The sequence below is a fragment of the Camarhynchus parvulus genome, chromosome 4, assembly GCF_901933205.1.
Source record: "Camarhynchus parvulus chromosome 4, STF_HiC, whole genome shotgun sequence".
Classification (NCBI taxonomy): domain Eukaryota; kingdom Metazoa; phylum Chordata; class Aves; order Passeriformes; family Thraupidae; genus Camarhynchus; species Camarhynchus parvulus.
This window is the reverse complement of record NC_044574.1, coordinates 8747980-8760179: the sequence shown is the minus strand read 5'-3', so window position 1 is coordinate 8760179 and position 12200 is coordinate 8747980. Positions and strand designations below refer to the sequence as shown.

The window sequence follows — 12200 nt, the reverse complement described above, 5'->3', positions numbered from 1 at the left end:
GAAAAATGATCTTGAGTCTTGTCACTCTGTCATACTAAACCTGATTTTACATATTCAAATTCTTCAAAAGTTTCTTTTCACTTAACTCGAACAGATATTCTAGTTGCTGGGTGCAATTCCCACACCTTCCTGACAATGCTTTTTCAGAACTGGTGGCATATTTGCTGCTCTCCTGTCATTTGGGTGGTTTTGAACAAGAATTAATACAGAACAGTAATTGAATGAAAAGAGAATAGGTAACGTAATTTAAAAGAACATGCAAAAATCACCACTAGGAAAATCCTGCTTGTATTGTGCTTCTGCAGACTGAAAGGAATATTAAATTTTTCAGATTCTGAGAAAGAGAATGAGAAAGTTATTCCTCTTTCCTCATCTATCACCTTCCTGGCTGGGTCAACAGCCCAATTCTGTCCCGTGTTTCACTTCCACAGTTCCAACAAAGTGAATCATAAAGCAGAGGAGCAGCAAAGCAACTGAAGGAATTCCAAATGGTCAGGTTTTCTTTTGTTCAAGCCAGTGCCTGTGCAATCACCAAGGGAAAAATTCATGAAGATCTATAGGTGTTTCCATCTGGCAAACATGGCTGGATTCTTGTCCACACCTGTAACAAACCAGTGAGATTACACAGGCTGGGGGACAGTCCACAAGATAATTCAGAATAATTCATCTGAAACTGAGCTGTTCTGGGACTTCCTCCAAGTTCTGCAATAGGAATGTTCATTTTTAGGTAAAAAGGGGTCTTTCCAAACAATGTTTGCCCTGAACAGGTGAGTTCCTCTTCCCTGGGAATGAGATGCTGATGTTGCTCCATGGTAAATTGATGTCACTCATTGCTCTGGCAGTGCTGCCAGCTGGACTAAAGGGGCTGCTGACCTGGGGAGTATCAGCCCCACCACCCACACCTGCAGTGACTCCAGAGTCACCAGACTGAGGGGCCTGGAGTGCCCTGAGAAATCCCTGGCATCAGAGGGAGGGCAGTGCCAGAATGGAAGAGGGAATGGAGGTTGAAAGGGAGAGGAGAGAGAACACAGGCCCAGAGCAAAACAGGGGAACAAAGCCAAGCTAGAACAAAATGGGGACAAGCCAAGTGCAGCAAAAGCCAAGGAGCTCTGAGAAGCCATTGAGCTGCAGCCAGGACCAGCTGAAGCTCTCCAAAGGAGGCTTTGCTCCCAGAAATCCTGAGAGTGCTCTGCCATGGATAAGGACTGCGGCCCCTTCCCACCCTCTGGGAGGGGAGCTGCAGGTGAGGCTGGCACTGGCTGGCTTTGCCAAGCAGCCCAAAATGAGCAGTGCCAGTGCCCCCATGCTGTGTGAATGGACTTAGTGAGAAACACAGCACAGCTGCTCCCTGAGGGGATTTGGAAAAATAACACCAGAACCCTCTGTCCCATTCACACTGGGCTTCTGTGCTGGCCTGTGTCCTGGTCACACACAGAAGGGCATGCTGTGCTTCTCAGTGCACAGGGATTGGTTTTCCCAGCTCTGGAAGGTTTGGGAAGGCACTCAGGTCCCTGTGGTGCTCCCCCAGCTGCTGTTACCACTCCTACAGCTTCAGGGGCAGAGCAGGAGTTGTGTTTCCTCTCCCATCCACTTCCAGCAAAGTCACAGCAATTTATTTACAGAAGCACAGCCACAGGCAGGACTTTCTTACAAATTCAGCTGAAGAGATTTTTATCTTCAGATGTCCCATTCCCTTCCCAAGCCAGGTCTCAGTGTTGGAATAATTTGAGACAGCTCTAAAGCACAAGCAGAAGAACTCCAAGCACCTCCTCACAGTGCTCTGCCTATTTCAGACTTGTGAGTGGACACAGAATCTTACAATAAAGGGGGAGAAGTGAGGATGAAACAATCTCATCTTTCAGGTACAAAGGTCTTTCTTCATGCCTGAAACAGAAAGAGCAGTTTTCAAAGGCAGCTACAAGAGAAAACCAAAACGTTTGGAGTTCAGTCCATCACAGGATGGACCAAATATGTGTGACCTAATGCCTGTGTTTCACTTGAAGCAAAGTAAGGCACAGTCTCACAAAGAAACTTCTTGGCACTACACAGAGCTGTCCTTCAGTGTGATGCTGAGCAGTTGCTGGTGGCAGCATTTGGCACAGCTGGAACTGGCCAGGCTGCCTAATCATACCCTGACTCTCCTTTTCACTCTGTCCATTTGACCCGCTAAAATAAAGCTACTCAGAAATTCACTAGGGTAAGAATGGGGCGTTCAGGGAAGGAGGGGAAGAACCCAAACATCTTAATTAAAGAAAATAATACTCTTCTGCAGTATAACAGGAGGCTCAGCACAGATATCAACTGCTTTGGTCCAAGAACAGCAGATGTGTAACTCCTCATGACACACACCCCATTCCAGCTGACAGAGCTACAACATGCCTGAAGGTGGGCACAGCACAGACTACAAACAGAAAGGACTTCATCATCTTTAATACACAGGCAAAGCCTACAGAGACTACAGTGGCATGTCTCAATGTAACTGGGTAAGTTGCCACAGACATATGTTCATATTAAAGACAAAAAACAGCTGCATGTGTCTCTACGGCACTGCTCTCCAAAACTATCCTGGGGGGGTTACACTTGGCAATTTCTGATTTAAAAATCAAAGCAGGTACATTTCCCCCCTCCCCACCCTAAAATCAAGTAACAGATTTACTGAATTGAGCCCTTACTGGCAATCCAGCAGATGTGAAAAGAGGGTGCTTTTAAAAAAGATACAGAACAGACAAACACATCAGACACAGGCCCCAGTTTCATCAGCACATTGGGGCATACATGCTTGCCACATGAACTCCATAAAGCTGTATTTTATACAGCTGCATTTTAAAAACTGCTGGACAGGTGAGTCTCCTCAGGGGTCTCCAGGATTCAGTTCAGCAGATTGGCAGCTATGCAGTCACACAGATTTCTCTTTTCCACCTGAAGAAGCAGAGTTTCTGTCTATAAGAGGGAGGAACAACATCATCAAAAAACAAATGTCAGCATTGTAAAACAAATGAGCTCCCAAAGAAAAGTCCATTTTATTTTTATTCTCCAATCTGGAGCTAGTGGTATGAGGTGAATTTTGGGGTAAAAAAATCAGACTTATTGTTTACTGCTCTGCAAAATGATTTTGCTTTTGTGGTATTAATTGGCATACCAACATAGCACTACTTCCTGTGACATGGAGGAAGTTACTTTTTCTTTCTTACAATCTTATTTCAACAGCACAAACTGGAGCATAAGCACAGAAGTTCATTAGAGGCTTAAGCCCCCTCCCCACCCCTCCCAAATCATGTCAGAAATTTTATTTTACTTAAAAACAGACTCTGAATTTAAAATTCAATTAAATTGGACCCACTCTTAGTGAAGAAATTAACTTCTCTAATTTCTCCTGTTTAACTTTCTCTTGATAATACAAAAATTCAGTAGTTACTGATAATAAAACAGACAAGAGGTGCTGAGCTGGCACAGAGCAATCACAATCCAAACACAAGATGAGATTCTTGACTTCTTTAAGGAAAGGGGTCCCAAACTGGTGAAATTGGAAGTCTCTGGGTGGAACAGAGGTTCATCAATATCAGGAGATCTCTGTTGCCCACAAATCCCTGGCTCTGAAGCAACGAGGGTGGATTGGGAACTTCTGAGAGGTGGAGCTGGATATGATCTGAAAGGCTGCACCCTCTCAGCCTTCCTGTGTGAGAAAGGGCTGGGGACCAGGCAGAGGACAGCAGGGAAAGGAAATCTGGGAGTCCTTCCTCTCTAGCCCATACACACACACACTTGGATTCTCCTGGCTGTCTGGAGTGCTTGCTGCTTCAGTAGATGCAGGATGCAGCAGAGATGTCTGACATCAACATCATATCTGCACCTCAGTTTGTCTATCATGAGCTGAAGCTGTACCTGAAAATCAGCCTGATCCAAGAGAGAACTCCCCCTTACTGTCATGGGACACAGTAGCTGTGGGAATTCCACTCACCAAATTAATCCCCACTGGGGTAACCAGCTACCAAAGCTAGGCACAGAAAAAAGGCATTTTGAAGCCTACCAGCTCCAATGCCAATCAATCCAATCCTTAACTTGCCTGACTTGCAATTCCTGGATGAGATGGAGTTGCCATGTGATTAAAGGCTGTGTTTTAAAAGCTGTGTTATCCATTGACCCACATCAGCTAAAGGCACTTAGAGCAGAGCTGGGCTGAAGCATCCTGCTCTGCACTTGCCTCCTCAGTGCAGGAAAAGCCATCTGCTGCTCAGGCTTTTCTTTCCCCAGATGATAAATCTCAGGAAAAAACCACAACCCTGTGGTTTCATATTAAATCAGGAATCACTTTTAGTTGTTTCAGCTGCCCTGCAAAACTGAAAAGATCTGATCAGACTTTGCTAATCATTGAAAAGACATTCCATCACCACCCTCTCACCACCTCACCGACATCATTTGCCATGGTTTGAATAAGGGGGTTGAGAGTATGCCAACATCCCTGGAGCTGAATCCCAAGGCTGCTGACCATCTTATACATCTTTAATAACATTTTCAAGCCTTTCTTTTTATTTTCAGGGGCACCACATCTAGCTTACTGTGCTTTAAACATTCCAAACAACCACAGACAGTTTATAAAGCAATAAAGAGCAGTGCTTGTGGTGGGAGCAGCTCCCTCCCAGCAGCACAGGACTCCTCTCCCCAGCCCATGATCACATGTGGCACTTTGGCTGAGCGGTGAACCACAGATATTCCCAGAAAATTCTGCCCACAGTTAATTCTCACTGCCAAAACAACTTCTCCAGCCTGCTCTGAGGGACCAGCAGCAACAAAAAACAGGACAGAGAGGGGTAAACAGATCTCATGTGTAGAAATCAGCCTGCCAGAAGTGGTCTGTGACCCTTCTGATGCAGCCAGCCTGACAATTAGTGAGGGACCATCACACCAGGGTAGCTTACAAAAACCTATTGGGATTGGAAAAGGAAGGAGGTCCAGTCTGTGGCCTTCATAAAAGGGTCTGTGACCTTCTGTGATCTATTGCAGAGTCAGTTTGCTTTGAGACACCATGTAAATCAACCCAGGGCCAAATGAACTGTGAAAGCTCTTGAGCAATATTCTTGTGCAATAAAATTATATACAGGCTTCCCCTGTACAGAACTGCAGGGTAAGATGTGCAGGAGGAATTAAATGAGAATTTCCTCTCTAAGCTTTTGGGAATCCCTCCCCCTCCAACACATTTAGAGCTGCTTAGTCATCATCTAACAATCTTGCCTGCAAACAAAGGAGAGTTTCTCAAGGAAATTAATGTCTCCAGTGGGAATATTAACAAAGGGAATTGTATTTTCAGGGACAGGAATATTTACCCCACAAAGAAGCAAAACAGACTAAAATAGTCAAATGTGAAATATATGTGGCTGAAAGCAGTGGTCCTAAAGCCCTCAGTTTGCATTAAATTGTGCCACAGCTGGATAATAAAAGTAAGAATTAAAATACCCTAGAAGACAGTTCCAAGAAGTCCTCAACTGTTAAATATTTCCATGTCTTTAGAGGATGTAGGCAGAATTCCTAGCTGAGTGACTGGAATAGGCCTGTTCCAGTAATGAGAAACTGAAGGATTTCAATATGAATTCAATTATTTAGATTTTAAAGTGATAAGGAAGTGATAGGTGTGTTTTCATGGGAATATATCACATTATCAGGCTTGCTGTCAAATCTACAAGTGTGAAAGACAATAATAGGACATTCATCTCAACTGACTTTTTTTCCATCCTCATGTTATCTCTTTGGCTGTCTTGAATTTTTATTTTTTAAAAACTATTAAAACACAGTTGCTATCTTTGGGGTTCTTAATGCTACTTCTGCTTTGAATATATGCGTTTTACACATTTTTTCTCTTGGTCTACAAGCTGGAAGTTTCATAAAGGTCACTGCCATAGCCAGACACCCAGAGAAAACTTTAAGAGATTTTGCATCAAGATGTAGAAATTCTGATGAAAAGTTCAAAGGTTTGTAGTAGGAAGAGGTGTGCTAAAACCACTTTACAGCAAAATCTGAACATCTTCTTTGGGCTGCATAAAGTGCTCAGCAGATTCATTAGCAAGATTTCTTCATGAAGCCCAAAATATATTTGACCTGTAATTATTGAACAGATTTTGTTTAGCTGTAAATGTGCTACATACCAATCTGGTTCTGCTGGAATGTTTGTTTATTTTTTTGTAGCATGTCACAATTCAAGGCATCTTCGTTCATGCACTTGCATTTTCACCTAAACATCAAGGATCCTACTTGAAGTAACCTCACACCATTCCTCAAAGACAAAAGTTCACAGGCTTTGACCTGTGAACAGCCTTGAGCATAAATCAGAAAAGCAGGAAAGTTTCAGTGCCTTCTGCTGAACAATCTGTGCAGGAGTGTGTCTATAGCACTCCAGCTAAAGGGTACCCAGGAGCTGGGGACAAAGCCACCCTCCTGAGACAGCAGCATCTGACAGCAGCTGGGACACAGGTGGGCACAGATTGCAGGTTGCTGCAGCAAGAGACAGATCCACATCCCCCACAGAAGGGAGGTACCAGCCCTGGCACATTCTGCACACTCACCGCAAGCCAAACAAGTTTCATTCCCTGTGCTGTTCTACTTTGTGGCATTTTTCATCATTATGAAACCAGAGAAATGTAAAAACTCTCTATGGATGATGTTTCCTGCCTTAGCTTCTCCCTAGGGATAAAAGCATGTGCAGGGGAGTATTTTATTTTAGTAGACTTTTTGTTTGAGCTGGCTCTTTCCTTTTGGGTAATAGCTATAAATTATACTCTCACCTTACTCCCCCCGACACAAAAACAAAGGTGTGTGCTCAGCATTTGGAGTGAGAAAAGCAGCACCAATGGCTCTAATTTGGCAAGACATGACAGTCAGTTCACACTTTCCTGTACTTCCTATTGTGCCTGATACCCCAAAGCAGAAGAATTCCACAAATTATTGCATAGAGAGGTGAAATGTAATTAACCAGCCTCACCTCAGAACACAGGACAGCACAGTTCACTGCAAAAATCCATCCACCTTACCTACTTTTATCCACAGAATTTTCTTTTATATTGGAAAAAATAAGAAAAATAAAAAGAAGACATTAAATGTTTCCTTACCCTTGTGTCTAGATTATATGCTGTCTTCTTTAAATCCTGCAGAGCTCTCTGCATGAACTCAAAGGCATGGCAATCAACACAGGGGCGGCCTAGGAGAGATTCAGGAGAGAATCATGACTACATGGCATGAAGAATTAACTAGAAGGAGTAAACAGTGATTTTGAGTATCAGAAAGAGCTACAGAAAAGAGTCCACAGAGTGGGTACTGATGTTGGTACTCCTGAAGAACCCAGGTAATTTTAATTGGTTCACTGTGATGGCCCACGCAGTCTCTCAGTTATAAAAGATTTACTTCAGATTTACATTAAGATTTTTCTTCCTGCTACATTGCTGTTCCACTTTTCCTTCCATAGCTCATTGTATGGAAACATTAAACCCTTAACTTGAGCCTTTCATTTTGCTCCACTAGCCCTGGGTACATTTTCAACCTTATCTTCAGATTTTTCAGAAATTCTGTCTGAAAACATGAACCTGCTCCCTAGAAAAATCTCATCTCCCAATCTAACAAATGGGAGCTCTAAATAGAAGACTAATAAAATAAAACTGACTATAATATCACAAAGACAGACCACTTCAGCCTCTAACTTTGAATATGACACAGCTTTGCCCAACAAATGCCCTGTTATCAGCAGGCATTGCTGGTAAGCAGAGCTGCTGCAATATGGATTTATTGGAGTGTTTAAGAGAATGTTCCCAGACCCAGACACTCAGACTGAAGGGCACAAGGCTTGCTTTGCCTTGTTCACCACATAACACAGATCTGAGCACTAACAAACAGCAGTACTGACAGACAGACAGACAGACAAACACCTTGAGCTCATCAGGCCCAGCTGCTCTCACTGGCCTCTCCGTGCCTGTGCCTGGCTGACAACCTCACCAGAAATACTGCACAAGAGAGAAATCAGGAGCCCAGCTTTAGTTTGCTCTCTGGGGTCTGGTATGAATGAAAGGATGAAACCCAGGCTAATGCTGGGGAATGCTGCTGTGCCTGTGTCCTGTCTGTAAGCCCATTTTGCAAACACTTGATGTTGGGCTGTACATGCCTCTGACACCCTGGACAATGTGCTCCCTGCTCACATCTGAGTGCTAACCAGCAACCGGGAATTCTGCCTGCTGGAGAAAGGGAGCCTGCCAAAGTCTTTAACTGGCTAAGAAAAAAAATATATTTCTATAAAACCCCCACATTAAACAGTATTAAAGACCTGCTCCATCATTGTTGTACCATCACCCAGCTCCAGTGCTACTGTACTTACACTGGACAAAAGGAGAAGACAACAGTGTTTCACATCAACAACTTGATGCAAGGACCTGTCATTACGTTTATAAAGTAAAATAAACTCAACACAGAACAGCAAAGGAGAATTAGGTGGTTGAAGGCCCCAAGACTAGGTGTTGACAAAATGCTTTCTTGGCATCTTCACTGTGATTTTTTAAAATAAAAATTCATGACTTTAAAACAGCAAACATTCTCAAGAACAAAATATAATGAACAGAAAATGTCAGATGAAAAAGAACAAGTCTCAGTGATGTCTCTGAAAAGCAAACATGGTGATTGCTGGCACAGACAGGGCTAACACAATGGACAAAAGAAAAGGTGCAGAACAGTGGCAGATTTCAGCAAAAATCAAGAGACAAAGATAAGAGAGTGAAGAGCTTTGGATGCAGGAGCAAAACAGCAGTGGTAGATTATTAGGCTGTGGTTTTAAAACAATGTAGGCAAGACATATCCAAAATAGTTCGAATTATTTGGGCAAACTTCAGAGTCCAGCAACATGAGAACTGCAGCAGGGGCTGTAGGAGGGGACTGCAGGGTGGTACTTACTTTCAGCTGGGATGGCTGTTCCTGCTTCCTGGTCAGCTCCGACAGGCTCTGAGACAAGTAGTGCAACCAAAAACACCAAAGGAACTGTAAGGATGGCTCTCCTCAGAAGACAGGGTGCCAGCATCTTGGGAATGGGTGCTTCTCTGCTTGTCAAGAGACATAAACAAGTTAGTGAGAAACACTACAGACACACAAGGGTTCTGTCACAAATTTAATGTCCCTGATGGCTAAAGCTTTGTCAGTCTTCCTCTGAAAGAAAACAAAATACCAGAAGATCTAGAGCATGGAGAGAAGTTCTCTGTACCTTTCCAGAGTGTACATAAAACTCAACTGTGAGAGAACATCCCTACACAAGATAAGAAGTCCCTGGAGTGTCTTTGGTTTCATTTGAAGGCTAGGATGCCAGAAGCTCTGCCTGGTTCTGTGACTTCTTTCTAACTACACAGTCACAGACATGAATCTGGGGAGCTGGTTCACTGTTACTCTTTGAGATCAAAACTCCAGGGATTACAGAGCTGGCTGAAACATAACCTGGAAACAAGGTCTTTGGCCTCTAGTTTGCTTTATTGCATCATCTTTTCACAAGTAAAATAACTAAAGGTAACCACTAGCATTACACAGCACACTAATTATAAAAACTCCTTTATTAAAGTATTTGAAGGAAAAGACTTGTTAAACCTCCACAAATTCATAAGTAGAATTTCTAATGGTAAATGCATCAAAACTCTTTGACCTTCTGTTTCCCCTCCTAATCTGGGCTTTAGGCCATTATTTGCAGCCATCTATTTGTTCCTAAAAACCACAGCCAGGCCACACCAGACCTTGGTACAACCTGGTCCAGCAACAGTTTCCCTTCACACAGAGGCAAGTTTTTTTTAATAAGTTTCAAATTAAGTGTTTTCTTGACCCAACAGGTAAACTGTTCAGAGCAAAAGGGACTGGCTCAAGTTGCAACTGCTTGTTAGAGATCCCAATCCAAGCCTCAAGGACTCTGGCACAATGCTAGGGAGCTCCTTAGCTCAGCCAAGCTTACCTTTCATTCCTGTACATCAAAATGGAAGACAGACAGACTAAAATAAGGCTAAGTTATGGCAATACAATAAAACCCACATAAAAAATCTGTTCAGCTAGCTGTGGGAAAGCAGGACAACATTCTGCCCCTTTCTGTTGGTGCTTATTGAGCAAAAAGATGTTGCATAAGAGCATTAGATCTGCATGTACTGAATGCAAGAGTACAGCACTCCCCAGAACAGATTGTATTTCACATTTAGAAAGGCAGTAGAGGCAGGCAGGGAAGGGTTTTCCTCATTTTGCCACAAGCACAGAACAGAACAAGACCGCTCTTCAATATGTGCAATCCACCTTTTCAGGCACAGCTAAAGTGGAGCTGCAAACTCTGCACGAACACTTGCAGCATGTGCAAACCAGCAATTCAGCCAGGGCAGGAGCAGCATTATACACATCCCCTGCCTGTGCACCCAACCTAAACACAAGAGCAGGGAATGGTTCAGAAGCAAGAGACAAACATGTACAAGTAGAGTCACAGATATACTTGAGCCCATGGGTAATATAATTCCTATACCCTCATATTGGGTGTCCTGTCCCACCCACTATTTAGATCTGATGAGATCCTTTTTTTTTAATCTCTACAATCCCCAAAATAAAGGGATGAAATCACGACAAGTGGTTTGGGTTTTCTGTTTTAATTAATGGTGATCTGCAATCAAAACAAGTACAATCAAAAATAGCAGTATTTGCAATAGGATGCAGCCGAGTGTCTGCAAGTAATAGTAAATTAGGACAACACCAGCCTCTTTTGGAAGCACCTGATGAAGCAGCCTCCTGGTCAGCAGGAGCAGAGGCTATTCTCAGAGGTGACTATGAGTACTACAAAGGTTCAACAAAACAAAACAGACACACTGTTAAACTTTATTTGGGTACCTTACCCATCACCCACCCCAGAGTCAGCTCAGCTTTGTATGTGAGCCCCACTGCAGAACAACTGCTCCTCTAGTGCAGCAATCATCCTAAATCACACCTGACTCCTGCCTCATAGTTATTGCATGGGAATTTGCAAGGAATAATCATGACAGGCTTACAAGGGTGGTCTCTCTCTGCAGTGCAGCTGGGAACAGAGACAGATCTGTGCATGGACTTATATGAAAGAGAAAATTCACCCCCTTTAACAAAGGAAAAAATATCAGTACCTGATCTTTCTCTTGTCTTTGTGATGGTTTCTTTGAAATGGCCGCTGCAAACTGCTAAGAGAACAAGTGCAGCATTTCTGAGCATGTGCACTGTCTCTTTTTAACCTTCTCTGAAAGAGGTTATTACTATGGGGAGATTTCTGCCATGGCAACAATGCAGAGCACTGCAGCACGCAGCGCAGATTTAAAGAGGCACAGGCTGTGCAGCCCAGGTCTGGGGAAGGATGATTCTGCTCTGACATGCAAGACCCAGCAGTGACTCACCTGCTCTGGGTAAGGTTTTTAAAGCCAGGCCATTTGATTAATCTCTCTTGAAGTCTGCTGAGTGGTTTTCCTGCAGTCTGAGCAGCTGGATGGGGCGCCTGGTTCAAGCAACTTGCTTCCCTAGAGCTTGAAAATCACCACGACAATCTACAGCTGCTTTTTGGGAGATGAGGACAGAGCAGGGATTGCACTGAGGAATTGTTCAGTGCACTGCCTGCCATTTGAATGCTTCTGACTTACAGGGGGCATTAGCACTTGTGCCTGCTTTCCCAGGTGTTCTGTGATTCCAGTCCCAGGGCTGCCAGGAGCAGCTGCAGCCGCCAGATCTCTAAGAGGGAGTTTGAGCCCAAACTCTGAGCCCCTCATTTCCAGCCTGCACTTCTATCCCCCTTTCAGTGCCCTGTGAACTGCACTCCAGGATAACGCTGACTGCACTTGCTCTGCATGCAATGATACAATGGAATAAAGATGATAAAAGTGATTTTGTCAAATCAAAGCTAAATTCAGGGGTTACATCACCCCCCAAAACCCACATTTCCCATCACAAATTGGACACTAGCAGTGCTTGTTTCAGAGAGAATGAGCCCAGCTGAGGGCAGGCACAGCACTGAGGAGCATGCACAGACCTTCAAAGGGACTGTGTACTGTGTTTGCTTTAGCTGGTTCAGAGGAGACTCAACCTTCAATGATTTCATGGTGAAAGTTGGGGGCATTCTGTGCCCAGCAAGGTCAGGCACACAACCTTTTTTTTTTCATGAGCAGAAACTCCCTCCCAGAATTATGACTGAATTGCTGGCTAACATTTTTCTT

The 12200-nt window shown here is 43.7% G+C and overlaps 1 protein-coding gene across 1 annotated transcript; it reads right to left on the bottom strand.

Moving 5' to 3' along the window:
• Positions 1-2410: 2410 nt before the first annotated feature.
• On the bottom strand, positions 2411-11221 carry LOC115903669 (neuropeptide-like protein C4orf48 homolog). Its single transcript, XM_030948305.1, has 4 exons — positions 11127-11221; positions 8920-9062; positions 7098-7186; positions 2411-2940 (listed from the first exon to the last, which is right to left on the bottom strand). Exons 2-4 carry the CDS (start codon positions 9041-9043, stop codon positions 2869-2871), a joined length of 285 nt encoding a protein of 94 aa, XP_030804165.1. The 5' UTR covers positions 9044-9062; positions 11127-11221; the 3' UTR covers positions 2411-2868.
• Positions 11222-12200: the final 979 nt, after the last annotated feature.

Bases quoted from the DNA above. Each gene is read 5' to 3' on its own strand.
- LOC115903669 (XM_030948305.1), bottom strand. From the start codon at position 9,043: ATGCTGGCACCCTGTCTTCTGAGGAGAGCCATCCTTACAGTTCCTTTG. The intron at 7,187-8,919 runs GTAAGTACCACC...AATCTCTCCTAG, and splicing joins AACAGCCATCCCAGCTGAAA to GCCGCCCCTGTGTTGATTGC. The intron at 2,941-7,097 runs GTAAGGAAACAT...TCCCTCTTATAG, and splicing joins CATATAATCTAGACACAAGG to ACAGAAACTCTGCTTCTTCA.